At 43.0% G+C, this 15,722-nt stretch overlaps 1 protein-coding gene across 1 annotated transcript in view; it reads left to right on the top strand.

Annotated features, from left to right (window-relative positions):
* LOC129124358 (vesicle-associated membrane protein 2-like) overlaps positions 1–14,494 on the top strand; it is a 55,204-nt gene extending 40,710 nt beyond the window's left edge. The window contains exons 2-5 of the mRNA XM_054639281.2: positions 3,105–3,222; positions 10,004–10,162; positions 11,780–11,831; positions 13,882–14,494. Coding sequence (XP_054495256.1) covers positions 3,105–3,222; positions 10,004–10,162; positions 11,780–11,831; positions 13,882–13,898 — 346 coding nt within the window. The 3' untranslated portion in view covers positions 13,899–14,494. The remainder of the gene's footprint in view (positions 1–3,104; positions 3,223–10,003; positions 10,163–11,779; positions 11,832–13,881) is intronic.
* The last annotated feature ends 1,228 nt before the right edge of the window (positions 14,495–15,722 follow it).

Here is a 15,722-nt window from a genome sequence, read left to right as displayed (position 1 = left end):
TGGAAGAGAACAACCTTGAAAGTATCTACTGTATGTTAAGTCATTTTAAGGACAGCTTGGGAGCTGCGAAAAACAGATGAGAATTGCTAGGCAGAAAAGGTGCTTGGCAGAGCTCCAAATGTGGAGTTATCTCATAGCTCTGACCAAGAACATCACTGAATTTATAAGCTCTGCTTACAGCAAAACATGTGGCAGGGAAAAGCTCTTCTCACATACTGCTCTTCTGTGGTCTCTGGGATTCCAACAGTGCATAACTCAAGAGAGGAACTCTCCTGACGTTTGTAGTAGTGACACAGTGTTTCCACAGGAGAAAATCTGCTTGTGCTGATTGGGAAAATGCCTATTTGCTTCCTTAACTGGAAAGAAGTTTAACAATTTTAATTTTAGCTCTGTTGTTGTGGAAGGATCTCCTTTGAGGCTGTTGATGCTCCAGGGAGATCTTGTTTTGTGTTGTGTGTGATGTGTGTTATAGTCAGATTTTGATCCTTTGTGGCAACTCAAAATAAATCCTGTTGGGATGTGGCCATGGATGGAGTGGTTCCCTGGCAGGTGGCAGCAGCCTCTGGTTTGAATGGTTTTAGTAGTGGCTGTGAGGTCCTCAAAGGATGGGCAAGGTTCAGTTTCTGCTCTTTCAGCTCAAGCCCCAGTGAAGGGGTGAGGTGTGAGCCCCAGCAGGGCTGCAAACAGCTCTGGGAGCTTCTGGAGCCACTGCTGCCCACAGGGATCCCAGCCCTCAGGCAACACTGCCAGACTGAATTTTGCAGCCAAAGGCGCCTTTGGGGAGCCAACTTCAGTGCCCCAGGCATTTTGACAGTGCATTAATGAGGCCATAATTCCAGCAGCATTAATCAGAGCCCAGGATGTAGAAGGGAATGATTCACAGAGAAACGCTGTGTTCTCTCAGTCTGTCACTGTGGGAAGGCATTGGTGATGCATGAGTGGGATTTGTGATATTTTTCAGTTCACATGCTCAGGGATTTCCTCTGCAGCTTGAGGAAGGGTTTATTTCCCTGTGGGGAGCAGTGAGGGGTCCCTTGCAAGGAGAGCTGAGGTTCCACAGGATGGAGTGTGGGTGTCACTGGCTGAGGCTCAGGGACCCTGCTCTGGGGGGCAGATTTGAGTGCACAAACTCACACTCTGAGACAGAGCAGATCTGCTCTTGGGTTTTCAGGACATTTGCTTTGTCCTTTGTTGCAGAGCAGCCTGGAGGAGGGCAGTGCTGGAGGTTGGGAGCTGCTGTGCAGGGAGTCAGGGCTCTGACCTCCTCCTGCAGGGCTGTGGAGATGCTGGAGCTGCTCTGGGGAGCATTTGGGGACCAAATGGGGAAGGTCATCATTGCAGGGCTCTGACCTCCTCCTCCAGGGCTGTGGAGGTGCTGGAGCTGCTCTGGGGGTATTTGGGGACCAGATGGGGAGGGTCAGAGTGACTGACCCCATGCTGTGTGCAATTCTCAGCCCCATTTCCTCCTCTGCTCTCGGGATTGCTGTTTATTGCAGCCCCGAGACACGGGAAAAGTCCCTGTTTCGGCCTGAGTCGGAGTTCTTCAGTTCTCGCTCTCAGAGTTGTTTGTTGTATCTTATCTATGACAATTTTTCTCCTGTCCAGCCGAGGTGCGCTCAGCAGGACAGACAGCGGTGCTCTGCCCGCCCCTGGGGCGGTGTTATCTCTTTATACTGCAAACTACAGATAACATGTTTACAATTACTTTCCTATACCTATCACCTGTGTTAGACAGTGAGCTTCTACTCTAGACCAATCCAAAAGTGCCATCATCACAGCAGAAGATGAAGATAGAGAAGAAGAAGAAGGAAGGCTGGACATGCCCAAGTCCCTCCATCTTGTCCCCAAAACCCCCATTCTAAAAACCCCAAAATCTACCCCTTCACCCAGTGATAATTTTATTATTACATTATTTAAACTTCTGTGGCTTTCAGGTCTTCATCCAAAGCTGGTAATTTGCTCCATGGGTCATAATCAAACCCCCAGGTGTTCTGGGCTGTGTGCCAGGGTCTCTGAGCCCCTGGCAGGGGTCCTGGCAGCTCTGGACACCCAGAGGGATGCACTGAGTTCCGACACTCTGTTTGTTTCTCCTCTCTTCTGTTTGTGATGGATGTGATCTCCTCCTGTTTCAGATTGTTTCCTTCTGTTTCTCTTGGCTTGGTGAGCTCCAAACAGGAGGAGCAGGGCAGAGCTTTATCAGCTCACTGAGAGGGTCACAGCCCATCCCCTCCTGCAGTAACACAGAGTGCCCAGAGCACAGGGGGTTCCCTTGTGCCACAGAAGCTCTGCCCTGCTACTCAGGCCTGTGGTCACTTTGGCCATTGGCCTGACTTAGGGTAGATAACTTGAATTGTTTGCCATTTAAAAAAGCAGCAAGGGAGGTGGAAGAGTTTGATAAAGTCCCATCAGGAAATAGTGTAAAAACTGATTGTGGTATGAGAAGGAATAGTGTGAGAAGTAGATTTGTAGAAAATTTTCAAAACTTGACAGCAGGTTCACATAGCATGCCTCTGTATATAAACCTTGAGATAGGAAATGCTGATTTAGAAATGTCATGGAATAGGACAGGAATTGTTGAGAGAGAAATGGAACTAGAAACAAGTTTCAAAGGATGGCCTTATAAAAAAGACTGCATACTTTGGAGAAATAGAAGTATGAAAGATGCACTGTAGTAAGACCCATGAGGGCTTTTTAAATTATTGGCTTTAAGGCATCTGCAGCATGGTGTGGCTAAAAGCTGATAAGCCAAGAAAGGCTTAGAGTGTTTTGTAATTAAAAAAGAGTTGGCTTCTGATTGTGATGGTGTGAATTGTAACATCTGTATTGTCTCACCCTTCCCATGAGACTGAAAATGGAATAAAAGTGTATAAAATGCCATCTCTGGGTCAGAAAATAGTACTGTCTGACAGAATGGAACAGTAGGGTTGTGATCCAGGAATGGAAAACATGGATTGAAATAATGGAAAAGGTCTTTGAAGAAAAAGAAAGTGCTTTGAAACTTCAGCAGTTCTTTGAAGAGAAAGGTACATTTTATGAGTTCCAGAAAAGGGGTCATGAGCCAGTCAGGATGGTTTGGTCACTCAGGTTCTCTGGTTTTGCCCTAGGTCTGTTCCAGCATCTGCCCAGGGTCCTGCAGGGGCTGCAGGGGCTGCAGGGCCCCCTCCTGCCACCAACGTGTCCAGCAACAAGAGGCTGCAGCAGACACAAGCCCAGGTGGACGAGGTGAGTGCTCAGCACCAGGTACTCCTGTGCTTGGTCCCCCTTGTGCAGCTCCTGCTCATCTGAAGGATCCAGAACTTGAGATTTACCAGAGGAGGCAGAGAGTAAAGAGAGATCCTGGATAGAAACATCCCTGCACCAGGAACAGCTCTGCAGATCAAATGTGGGCATTAATGCCATGCAGGAGTGTCAGGGGTAGCACGGTGGGGATGGACAGAGAGCAGAGATCTCTGCAGCCAGGGCAGGAACTGGGGGTTCATTGCAAAGGGCCTGGGTGCAGGGCCCTGCTGGGAGCTGCCAGGCACAGCTCAGAGCAGGCTCCAAAGAGGGAGAGAGAAGGCAGGAGAGTGGTAAAGAGAAAATGAGAGAGCAAGGAAGAGTAAAAGAGGATGGATGAGAGAGCAAGGTTCCCGTTACAATACCATAAATCTTCTTCTGTGCTGAATATTCTGATTCTCACTAACCAGTCTAGTACAATATACAAATCCTATAGCATTTCCATACAGCCTGTAAGAATCACTACATTACCATACTGTGTTACATTTTAAACCCTATAAACTCCTCTTTGGGCCTCTTCTGCCAAGCTGGCAGGGTCTGCTCTGACCCTTGGGCCTGTCTGCAAGCAGAAGGTGTTGTTCCATCAAAAGGGGATCACCTTCAGCTGGCCATACACTGTTTTCTAGTTGTTCAGTAACTAAAGTATCTCAAAGCTTGCTTTCATCTCAATCTCACTTACAGTTTCTATATTCTCAAAATCTTTTGCCAGGCAATCATATTTATAAAGATTTCCTGTTTCATCTTTCCAACACTGCCGGTTCAGCAATTCCTCCCAGTCTGCTCAGGAGGAGATGTCATAGTGGAAGCAGCTCTTGTAGTGTGTTCTGCACTCCTAAAGGTTAGATGCTAATTTCTCAGACTGTGTCACAGAGACAGAAGAGCATCAGCTTCTCCCAGATAGATTAAAACCACCAGAACTGAGCCACTGAGGGTGGTGTTCATTAGCAGGAGCTCTATTAATTAATCATCTCAATTTATTCCCAAAGAAAGGCACCCACACATGATGTCATAACAGCATCTCTAACAAATCCCCACTCCTTCTCTTGCTCTTGGGGGGCCATATGCCTGTTCCAGCACATTCTTAAATTCTTGTCTTGGCTGTAATGCCAGAGTCCCTCCAGCTGCAGTGGGAATGGTAACAGTGAGCACACCACTGCTCCTGGGTGCAGCAGGAGGAAGCAGCAGCTGTAGCATCCTTACACACCTGCTGGGGGCCTTTGTGTGCTGGCTATTGAGGAAAGAATATTGTTCAACTCCTCCAAAGGCTGAAGTCACTCATGCTTACTGTCTGTGGTGAAGTGCACAGAGCTTGTGTGATTCTTAAAAGCCAATCTGATAAAATACACATTAGAAAATATGTACTTACTGTGGTATTCATATTTTCTGAAAAAATCCCTTTGCCCAGGATTTTTCTCCTGGGAAGCTGAGAAGCCTCAGAGAAAAGGAAAACAATTCTGATCTCATTTGCTTCTCCTGTGTTGTGCTCATGTGGAATGTGTTTGGAGATTGTTTACCCACAGGTGATTGTTCCATTGCATTCTGCTGGGAGTTGTTTTCACTCTTTGGCCAATCAGGGCCAAGCTGTGTCAGGACTCTGGAGAGAGTCAGGAGTTTCCATTATTATCTTTTTAGCATTCTGTAAGTATCCTTGCTGTATTCTTTAGTATAGTTTAGTACAGTATTCTTTAATACAATATAGTACCATAAAATAATTAATTAGCCTTCTGAGAACGTGGAGTCAGACTCATCAATCCTTCCTGCCACAGGGCACCCTGCAAATACAATAACTTACATGCCTAAAAGCCTCTATTTTCAAAAGCTTTGGGCACGCTTTAAAGATAGTAGAGAAGACCTCAAAATATCCAACTCAAATGAATTTAAGATGAGTTAAATACACCTGTCAAAATGGGCCTTGTCTTTTTGAGAAGCTTTTCTTTGTTGAAAATCTGGAACTTTCTGGTCTTCCCATTGTTGGTGCTCAGATGTGTTCACAACATCCTCTGGCTGCAGAAATGCCTGCAGAAATGTCTAGACTAGGTTCTCTCTTAATCTCTTTATTTCCTCTTCCAGTGGGGAAAGGAATGTTACATTTTAACTTTTGTCTTTGGTCAGAATAATGAAATAAATTTCTTGTCCTCAATATGTTCCATCATGAAGGCCCTGTAATTGTTTATGTGAATGACAGCAAAAGTAACTATCCCTAAAAGATGATAAAAATTGTCTTTTATTACCTTAAAATGAGTGATGCCTGTCAGATACATAGGGCTCTTCAAGTAGATCAGTAGAGATGGCATCAGTGAGGGTAGTGAACCCCTGCTTTGTGGTTAAGATACTCTGTATTCTGATTCTTTTCACTCAGACCCATGAAAATCTGTCTTTTTGTGGAGAAGATGAGATAGTTTTGGATGTTACTCTTGCCCAGTATGGGGGACAATGAGTAATTCTTGGATTTGAGGATTATGTTGGTGAAATCCAGGATTCGTGGGGGTTTTGCTGCCATTTGAGAGAGAGGCTGCTGCTGTCACAGAACCACAGACTGATCTGGGTTGGAAAGGAACTTTAAGGTCATCTAGTCCAACCTGTGCCCTGACACCTCCTCACCAAGCAAACCATGGCACTGAGTGCCCCATCCAGGCTTTGTTAAACACTCCAGGGATGGTGACACCACCTGGGCAGACACTTCCAGTGCCCAATCACTCTTTCTGTGAAGAATTGTTCACAGGTTTGGAGCTGGTAGCACATGGTCAGCAGGTCCTTTTTAGCAGGGAAATCACAATATAAGCATAGCCAAGGGAGGCAAACTGGCACTTCCAGCACTGTGAGGTTGCTGGAGTGATGCTGGTTTGTAACACCAAGGGATGCAGTGTGGGATGCCATGATGGGTTTTTTTACTTTTTATTTTTATATGCCTTTTATGCATTCTCAATACCCTTAACAAGCATATATGTAACTTTTTAAACTTAATATCTTAACATAGTCCTGGTATTTTGCTAGGCCAGAAGGCCAAACATCTTAAAAGCCCTGCAGCTGGGGACTGGAAAGCCTCACACTATCCTGAGATACCAAGGCCCCCTCTAAAACTCTAAAATATCTTGTAAACTAAAATTAGGCCCCTCTGGGGGGGAATACTTTAGAATAGGGAGGTGTCAGGCCATTCATTTAAGCCTCTCATTGAGGCATCTTTGTTAGACATGCTAATTTGCAAGGTCTGTACATTTACATACATGATCTCCTGTGTGTGTGCATTTCAGCACATTGCACCTTGGTGAATTGTTGTACTGATGCCTTGGAGGGGCTGCCTAGAACAGAGGCCAGACAAGATTTAGAGAATAAAGTGGGGATTTATTGAAGGCCTTCAACAGCCACACCTTGGGCAGCCACAGCCTCCCAGAGGCTACACCCAAGCTGGACAATGGGCACCAGTTTTTCAGACAATTATAAATTTGGTCCATTTACATATCAGGGGTTAATTCTCCAGTTACAGCTTCAGCTAATGAAGTCATTGACCCCCAGTTTGCTCCCCCCAATTCACTTTTGTTTGTACCTTTTGGGTTCTGAGGCTGTGGGGTGTCCTTGGGTTCCAGGCCTGGAGAGGAATTGTTTTGTCTGAATAAAAGGGAGAACAGCAGCTGACAGGTTATGGAGTTTACAGTGAGTTTACAGTTCTGCACTGATCCAGTACAGGATGTGAAAAATATAAAAGCTAAAATCCAGAGGCATCACTACTGTGAACAATGCCAATCACTTGTTTTTAAAATTTTAAAAGTTTAATAGTAATACAATGGTTATAAAAATAGTAATACAAGTACAGTAATAATAATTTGGACAATTTGGATTAGGACAATATGAGACAATAAAAATGAAGAGTTACAGATGTCCGGGTACCTTTCTGGGCAGCATAAGCCTGAGAGGGGACCCACGTTAACAGAGGATTAACCCTTAAAAACAATAGCCTGTTGCATATCCATACATCTCATACATTATGCATAAATTCCATTCAAACACAGGATTCTGTCTGGGCAGTGTCAGCTTCTTCCTCTGAATCCTAACAGTGCCTTTGAGGCAGGCAGAAGTTCATTTCTTCTGATAGTGGAGCAATAAATTCTCTGTCTCTGAAAGATTCAGGTGTCCTGTGGCTGCTGTGTTGCTGCAAGTCCTTTCTTTAAAGAAAGTATCCAACATAGCATAGTTTCTATTCTAACAATTTTTATAACCTAAAACTGTATTTAACACACTACTTAATAAAATTAACACAGCATTACTTTCTAACACAACACATATAATATTCATTTTAATACTTGCGAAAAGCCACTCATAAAATACATGCATTTTTCACACCTACAACAACGATACTCATGAAATACCGAAGTCAAACCCCTTTTCTCCCTCACCTTGGCTTTGTCCCGGCTCTTTTCCCTCCGTGCCGCCCGCAGGTGGCGGCAGAGCCCGGGCAGAGCTCCGGGCTCGGGGATCTCCGGTGCTGGTGATGCTGCCCCAGTGCCCGGGGATGGTTCAGCTGTTCCTCTATTGGGGTTCCCCCCCGATTCCTCTAGAGTTTATTTTCTAAGGCCCAGACAAACATTTATCTATTTGAGAAAATGAAATCCCAGCTGGGTGAGTGTTCACTGCAGCCAGGGTAAATTCAAGAAGTAGTTCTAGGGAAACAAACAAACAAACAAAACAAACACAGAACCAAAAAACAAAACTAAGCAAAAAAAAAAACCCCAAACCAAACCAAACAAACAAACAAAAAAGCCAAAAAAACCCCAGCAAAACTAAAACAAAAAAAGAAACCCCCCAAAAAACCCAAACCAAAACCTAAAAAAACCAAAACAAAGCAACCCAAAAACCCCAAAAACAATACAAAAAACCCAACAACAAAAAACTAAACCAACCAAAACCAAACCAACCAAAAAAAAAAACAGCCAACCAAACAAAACAAAACAAGAACCCCAAAAAACCAAGCAAACAAAAAAACCACAAACAAACAAAAAAGCCCAACCAAAACCCCCCAAAAATGAAGATAATGGGTAGGAAATAGCAAAGTATTTTGTATCAGCATTTTAAAATAGTTTATAATTTTCACTCCAAATCGTTGTAGCAAGACAGAATTCAACTAATTACTAGCTGAGAAATCAATAATTAAAAAAATTAGCATTGTTTTATATGAGCATAAGTGCTTGGAAGGTTTTGGTTTGGAAAAGCAAGTATGAAAATTTGGATTGATCAAAATATTTCATTTTGGTTTAGGTTTGGTAGACAAGTGAAACAAATCTTTTGAGACCTTCTCCAGTCCTGTTAAAGATTCTTTCACTATCAATTTCCTCTCGCTGTATTTGAATAATGTATCCTTTAAATAATTCTGGATTTTTGCAGGTAATAGTTAAATTTTATTAAATATGTATAACATGGAATTCCTTATTATAGAGTGTGAGAATTAACAGACCATCAGCCTCATTCACTGCTAGAAAAATTGGACCCAACTTTACAGAGATTGTGATGCTGTCTGACATTTCCATTAGTGGTGAATTTCTGCAGGATTCCTATTTAATTATTGGCCTGATAGAAGAGGATTTTCACCTTAGCCAATGTATAAAATCCATGCATGAGCAGCCCTTGCCTGTTGCATCCTGGCTCTCTGCTGCTCTTTGGGTGAATTGGCTCAGGTGAAACGTTCTCCTCCTCCACTTCCAAGCAGGACTTCAGATCCTGGCTGAGAAGTCATCTTGCCCAAAAGATCTGCAGAATGAGGAAATGCTTTGGTAAGGAAATGCACCCAGTTCCCTTTAGAGTGGCTTTTGTCTGTCTGCTTTCTCTACTTCAGGTAAGGAAGGTATTAAATGTACAAGGAAACAATGGCTTGTTCTTAGTGATGCCAACCAAATTGTGCTGTAGAGATCTTCATCAGGTCTTTGTAGCTGTATAAAAGAAGCCAAAAACTTTAATCAAACTAAATGTGGTGTTTCATGAGGTCTGTTTATTTTCTCCCTTAAAGACACCCAGCACAGTGTAGCTCACTGAGGGTATTTCCACAGGCTGGGGTTTTGAGGCAGTGCTCAGGGAATGCCATCACACACCACAGGGCAAAAGGCTGGGCATCACTGCTGCTGCTTTTAATGAAGGATGGAACTATTTTGGGGCTGAGAATAATATATTGCTCAGATAAACATCAGTCTCAGAGGCTGTGAGATTTTAGAGGAGCAAGCAGTCAGCCACAGCTCAAAGCAGTCACAAGTTCTTCATTACAAGGCAATATAGAACCTTCTGATCCAATGGACAGTTGCCACTGGGTTTATTTTGCTTTTCTAACCTATCACCTTTACTCACTTCTACTGCACTGCAGATACATTTATCCAATGGGCTTCTGTCTCACATGCACACAAATGTTTCTGTTATAACCCCCAACTCTGAGCTGCTCTACACAATTATACCCCTATATTATAACCCTTCACCATCTTATCAATGCAGTTTCTCACTTAAGGCATACCCTTACTTACAACTACAGAAACATAAGTTTATGATTTTTCTGCTTAATGTCTGTGTATTATATTTTTACATCAATCCAGGCTTCTTCCAAGGCTGCAGATCCAACCCTCCTGTGTCTGTGGAATTTTCTGTGTCTCCAATTCCCACAGCTGGGCTTAGGATGAGCTGTGACACTCCAGGGTGTGACCTGCCTCTCATCTTTCCTGTGGGAGGGGTCTCAGGTGTGTCTGTGCCTTCACAGGTGGTGGACATCATGAGGATGAACGTGGACAAGGTGCTGGAAAGGGACCAGAAGCTGTCAGAGCTCGACAACCGGGCAGATGCATTGCAAGCAGGTGCCTCACAGTTTGAGACCAGTGCAGCCAAGCTGAAGAGGAAATACTGGTGGAAAAATTGCAAGGTAAGAAATAGAAACCCTTGTTTGGAATCACTTCATGGCAGGAATTGCTTTCACCTGCATTTAGTGGGACTTTGCCTGCAGTATGGCACCTCTGACTCATCTCTTCTCGTCAAGGTGAGAAGGAGGTGCCTTGACCTCAAGGCTCCAGAAGTCAAGCAACTCTGATCTTTACCAGAACCCATAATTTCTGCAGTATATAAAATGTAGATACAACGTTTAATGCTTCCCCAGTGCCTTCAAATAGGGATGGGAAACCATTCCATGTTAATTCATGTCAGTTCTCTGTGGGAATCACAAAACCTGATCAGGTGCAGGGAAATCTAGCAGTGGGAGAAAAGAAGTTTTTTCCTTGTGGGGATCATTGATCTGATTTTTCTTCAGGATTGTAAACCATAAAAAATACCCAAAACTGGGTTCTGCAAACTGCTGTGAGAAGGGATAAAATGACAGTCTCTTCTGAAGAGGGGCTGGTTAGGACAGAGCAGGACTTTGATCAACCAGCTGCCTTCTCTGCTGTCTCCAAAGTCTAATTCTTCCCCAAGAGCAGAGGGAGCCTCACTCTCCTTTGCTTTTTCAGACCTTCTCCAATATTTGTGGATTTTGGACCCAGAAACTTCATCTTCTCTTGCTCTTCTAAGGCTCATGTCTTTGCTTCTTCCTGCCCATGCACCACCACCACCACAAACACTGTGCCAAAAGTTCAGCTTGATTTCCATTTCTCAACACCAACTTTCCTGCTGACCACTTATGTCCACCCAAATCAAACCAGCTGTTCCCAAGGGGGAATCCCACATGTGTCCCTCACTGGGCTGTTGTCTGCTTTGTCTCTTCAATCCACAGTTCCATGAAATGTAGAGCAGACAAAATATTCTGGGTAAAATACATGTAAAAAACACCCCAGAAATAAAAGGATCTGCATTAGAAATTTAGCTTAGCAGGTCCTCTGGGCCTCTTTTAGCTGTTGCCCAACTGATAAATCCAGAAGTGCAGGAAGCAGGGCTTTGGGAGCTACAAGCACAGGTTTGCAGTTAGGTTCACCCATGTGCCTGCAGTCACCACAGTGAGCTGCACTACCTTCAAACCTGCCCTCATCCTCCTTTCCTGCTTTCTCCTGCCTAACAATCCCCCTGTCCCTCCTCAGGCTCCCAAACTCTGCAAAGAGAGGGAAGAAATTTAAAAAGGATCTCCTGCAAGCCAGTGGCTGGCTCTGTCCTCGTGCTGGGAGGAATGAAGGCTTTGATTTGACATTCCCATGTTTGCTGTTTTTCATTCTTTCTGCTCTCTGGGGTAACGATGGCCACTGGGCTGCAGCCTCCCTGGAGGGCTCTCAGGGGGCTCTGGGCATCTCCTGCTGCTCTGGGCTGTGCACAGCTGCCTCTGCTCTGCTTGGCACCCACCTGTGTCTGGCCAGCTCTGACAAGAGGCTCTGCTCATTGCTCATTTTAAAACCAGCAATAAATCTGGGGCCTTAGCAACTCTGTTGGAGTAAGTCTTTACAGAGTTAGAAGTATGAGGATTGAGTCATTAAGTAAAAGAAAAAAAAAATTGAGGGGTTAATGTTTCTCACGTGGAAACCTGACTTTCTCTTTTTCTTTCTCATATCTTCTCTTTTTATAGATGATGATCATCCTCGGTGTAGTATGTGCAGTCATTCTCATTATAATTATAAGTGAGTAATTCATTTTCTCTTTTATTTATGTTCTCAATAGCTTGTGACTTAAGAATGGCTGATACATTAAAAAACAAAGCAACAAAAAAAATGGATATAAAATATTTAAACTGATTAATTTGTGAAATTTCCCTTCTAGTGTTATGCTTTTATAGTGAGAATTACTGCAAACTCCCTGGACACATATTGGCAGAATTTGTTGACATTTAATGTTTTTAACATTAGCATGTTACATAACTTTCCCTAGGATTAAAAGCTCTCCCTTTTTATGTTTTAAATAAATTTTTATGCAGTCTCAGAGATCTTCCTTTCAGTATGATGATGATGATGACTGCCACAGTCCCAGTGTTTTCTGCTAAGAACAGTAATTCTTGAAATACCTCATGCCTATAAAAAGAGGGTGAAGGCAAACAGGCATCTGATGAATTTTTTAAAAGCATGTAGGTGCCTGGTTTCTGCCATATCAGCTAGAATTTGAGATGTCAGTGTTTCTGAAGATCCTTTTGCACCTCAAATGCCCAAATGTTGTTAAAAGATGGCCCAAAGTCTCACTGCCTTCTTTTCTCAAAAGATCATCTCGTTCCACACAGTTGTGTAGGGAAGGTAGCTATGAATGAATAATAGCAGTCCTGCTGGTTGGGACTCAGGGACCTTGTAATGACAGGAACTGAACATTTCATTTATGTAACCCTGTGTTAGCAACAGCTTTTAGGTGACATAACTGTAATATGGCATTAACTCCTAAAAGGGAGATTCTTCAGATACACAATGCAGGTGGTAACCCAGAAGAGATTCAGCAGAAGGCCAGACTGTGGATGTGAGTTAATTCCCAGCTCTCAAGTTACATGCCTGATACTCAGCATGTTTCCATTTTCCTCTGTTGCTCCTGTAAAGAAAGCTTGCAGGATCACCTGTAAACATGACTAAAAGGAATGAGATACATGTGACAGTTTATTAGCCCTATGAATGCTGGCACCAGAGCGACCCAGAATAATTCCAGGGTTTCGTAACACTGATACAGTAAGCATGGGAAATGCTTAGATATTAATTAACTATATTAACTGGGTACTCAAGAGAAAGACCAGCCCTTGTGCAGCAACCAGACAAAAGAAGATGTGCAGCCATTGAAGTAATTGCTGGGTATATATTCCTCATTGAGCATTATGTGAGTTTTAAGAAAGTAAAATGTGGTCAAGATAGCTCATATCAACCTCCATGGAAGTTTAGGCTGAAACATATACAAGTAGGAACATTGTTTCATCCTGGTTTAAAATGCTGAATGCCTGTTCTGCTAAATTTAAAAAAAAAAAAAGAAGAAGAAAAAGCCAGTGCAGGTTTGATGTGGGTTAGGTTGAGTTAGGGTATTTAATCACAAACTTGAATGTCACATTATTCAACCCAGGCTGTAGCTCACCACAGTGAGATCCAGTACCAGGTCAGTGAGATTTGAGTGTACCTGTTGTTCAAATTATTTTCCCAGTTTATTTGATTCCTCTGTAATAAGTTGCATCTAAAGGTTGCAGCTTCACGAAGGACCTTGTGTATTTGACTCAATGCTGTGTTTATTTACAGTAGCTCTCAAGTATATGTTTAAATGCCATAGACATCAAGCCTCCAGGTGCTGTCAGACAAGGCCTGCATGGCTTTTCCAGTCTGATTTGAGTGGGAGCAAGGCCATCCCCTCCACGGGGGTGGCTGTGGGTGCAGACAAATGGAGCCATCCCTGTCAGCTGCCATGGTGCTGCCTGCAGGAGGATGCAGTACAGCACATGGCTTTGCTGTACTGGGGACAGCAGATAACATCACTGCCAGACCTTGCCCTTTCTGCCTTCTGAGCCACAGTCTCCCCTGCTCTCTACCCCAGTTTCCCCTCCAAATTCCCCAGGAGCATCCCTGTGTCTGCCACACACCACGCTCCTTCAGCTGGGATGTGCTAAGGGTGTTTGCAGTCCTCGCACACTGCTGTGAGACAAAGCACTACAGTAACTGTAATAACTCCTGGGTTTTGTCTTTTCTTTTAATCTTTCTTTCCTTCTGTTTCATTTCCCAGTTTATTTCTCCACTTGAAAAAGCAGAGAAGGAAGACTTGGCACACCTTTGTTCATATCAACCGACGATATCAGTGTTCCTTTGTTGAACTCCGCTTTTTAATTCCCGCTGTCTTGGGATTTTTGCTTGTAATAACCCATAAGCATTCAGTGTGGTGTATTTTGGAATTCTGTTGTTTCCACAAGAAACTGTACCAGCTAAATACTGCCAAGTAGTTCCATACACTGTCTAATCACTGTGTCTTAAGATGTGTACGCACTGACCTTCAGAAACTGTAGTATATGAAAAGCATCCTAAACCATCTCAGAATCAGAGAATGCAGCTGTGGAGAAGCTCCTGTTTTAAAGGGACACTGCCAGGTGAATTGGACCCAAATCTAAGGTTGCAGCAAACATTAGGACCAAAATTCTCAATCTGAGCTTCTAAAGTTGGATGGCAAAATCCATTGTCAGATGTATCTGCTACTCCCATTGAAGAGAGTGATACCTCTAAGTATTCATGTAAGATATCATGTTTCAGTTTAGCCAACCAAACACAGATTTCTTTGAGCTTAGATGTAGAATCCAAGTCTAAAAACCTTGTCTGCAGTAAAATAAATAAAGACTGGTTTATCATCTTTTATGGATTTAATCTTTTTCCTCATGGAAAACACCTCTTGGTGTTCTAAACAAGCAAGATGGCCTCAATATGAAAGCCAGAAAGGAAAAAAAACCCTGTGTGACAGCCAAAAAGCATTAGCTAGCACAGTCCTGAAAAAGCCAAGGGAAATGCAGAAGTGGTGATGCAAGCACCACAAATGGCTCAGGTGCAGTCTCTTGCTGAAAACTCAAGGTCCCATTTGTCAGGTTCCATGGGACATCTCTGGGATGCCAATCCCCAATAACTGGGCCCTGACCTGAGGCCCATGAGCAGCGTTGGTGATGTCTGCCCAGCTCTGGGGAGGGAGCTGCCTCTGCAGCAGTTTGCAGAAATGGTCCCCACTGCCAGGATGGTTCAAAAATCAGGAAGGAGGCAGGGGGGAACAGTGGGGAGAGGCTGAGAAAGGGAAGGGTGCCTAGCAAAGCTTTCCTGGAGAAGAGGAAAGAACAGAAACACTGTTGAAAGTAGGGGTGTTAATAGGCTTTAAAAAGATATATTTTAATTTGTGCATGTGGATAGTTCATAGACTATTATGTCATCTTTGTAAAGTGCTCAGCTGAGATACCTATTATACTCAATTAATTTAAACTAACATTTGATGTAATTAAAAGAAATTATATATTGTGGCTTGAAAGAAAGTTCTTTATGCTTTGGTGAATTTCTTGTTTTTCTTTTTAAAACAGTGAATAGTTTAATCATCCTTAACCAAACTATAAATGAATTAATCAAATTTTGAGCCAGGAAATTCAGGAAAATGTCTTTTTAGGATAACTCCTTTAGAATTTCTAAAAAGAATTCATAGAAATAAAAATAATGAATTTGATGGGTTGGGGTTTTTTGTCTGCAATTTAATTAGGGAATAGAAACAGTGATAATAGTAGTGTAATTATTCCCACTGAGAAGTATTTCTCTTGACATAGGTTTAGAGTAAAAAAAATTGAGAGCCTGACCAGTTTCTTGCTGTGAATCTACATAAAAACTGTGCTGAAGTAGAATTTTGCAGAGAGAATAAGTAATGATCAATTGAAAGGTTCCAGTTGCATTTTTCCCTAAATATTTATCACTTTCCAGTCATGTGTACTACTTCATATCATTAAGTCAAAAGTGGCCCCAGTCTTAATGAAGCTGAATATTCAAAGTTACTAATGTGATACTGGACTCCCTGGTATGCCCTGATCATTCAGTCCTTCACTGGGTGAGAAC

Source organism: Agelaius phoeniceus, chromosome 10 (assembly GCF_051311805.1).
Source record: "Agelaius phoeniceus isolate bAgePho1 chromosome 10, bAgePho1.hap1, whole genome shotgun sequence".
NCBI lineage: Eukaryota > Metazoa > Chordata > Aves > Passeriformes > Icteridae > Agelaius > Agelaius phoeniceus.
Note: the sequence above shows the minus strand (reverse complement) of the source record. Positions and strands in the feature narration are given on the sequence as shown.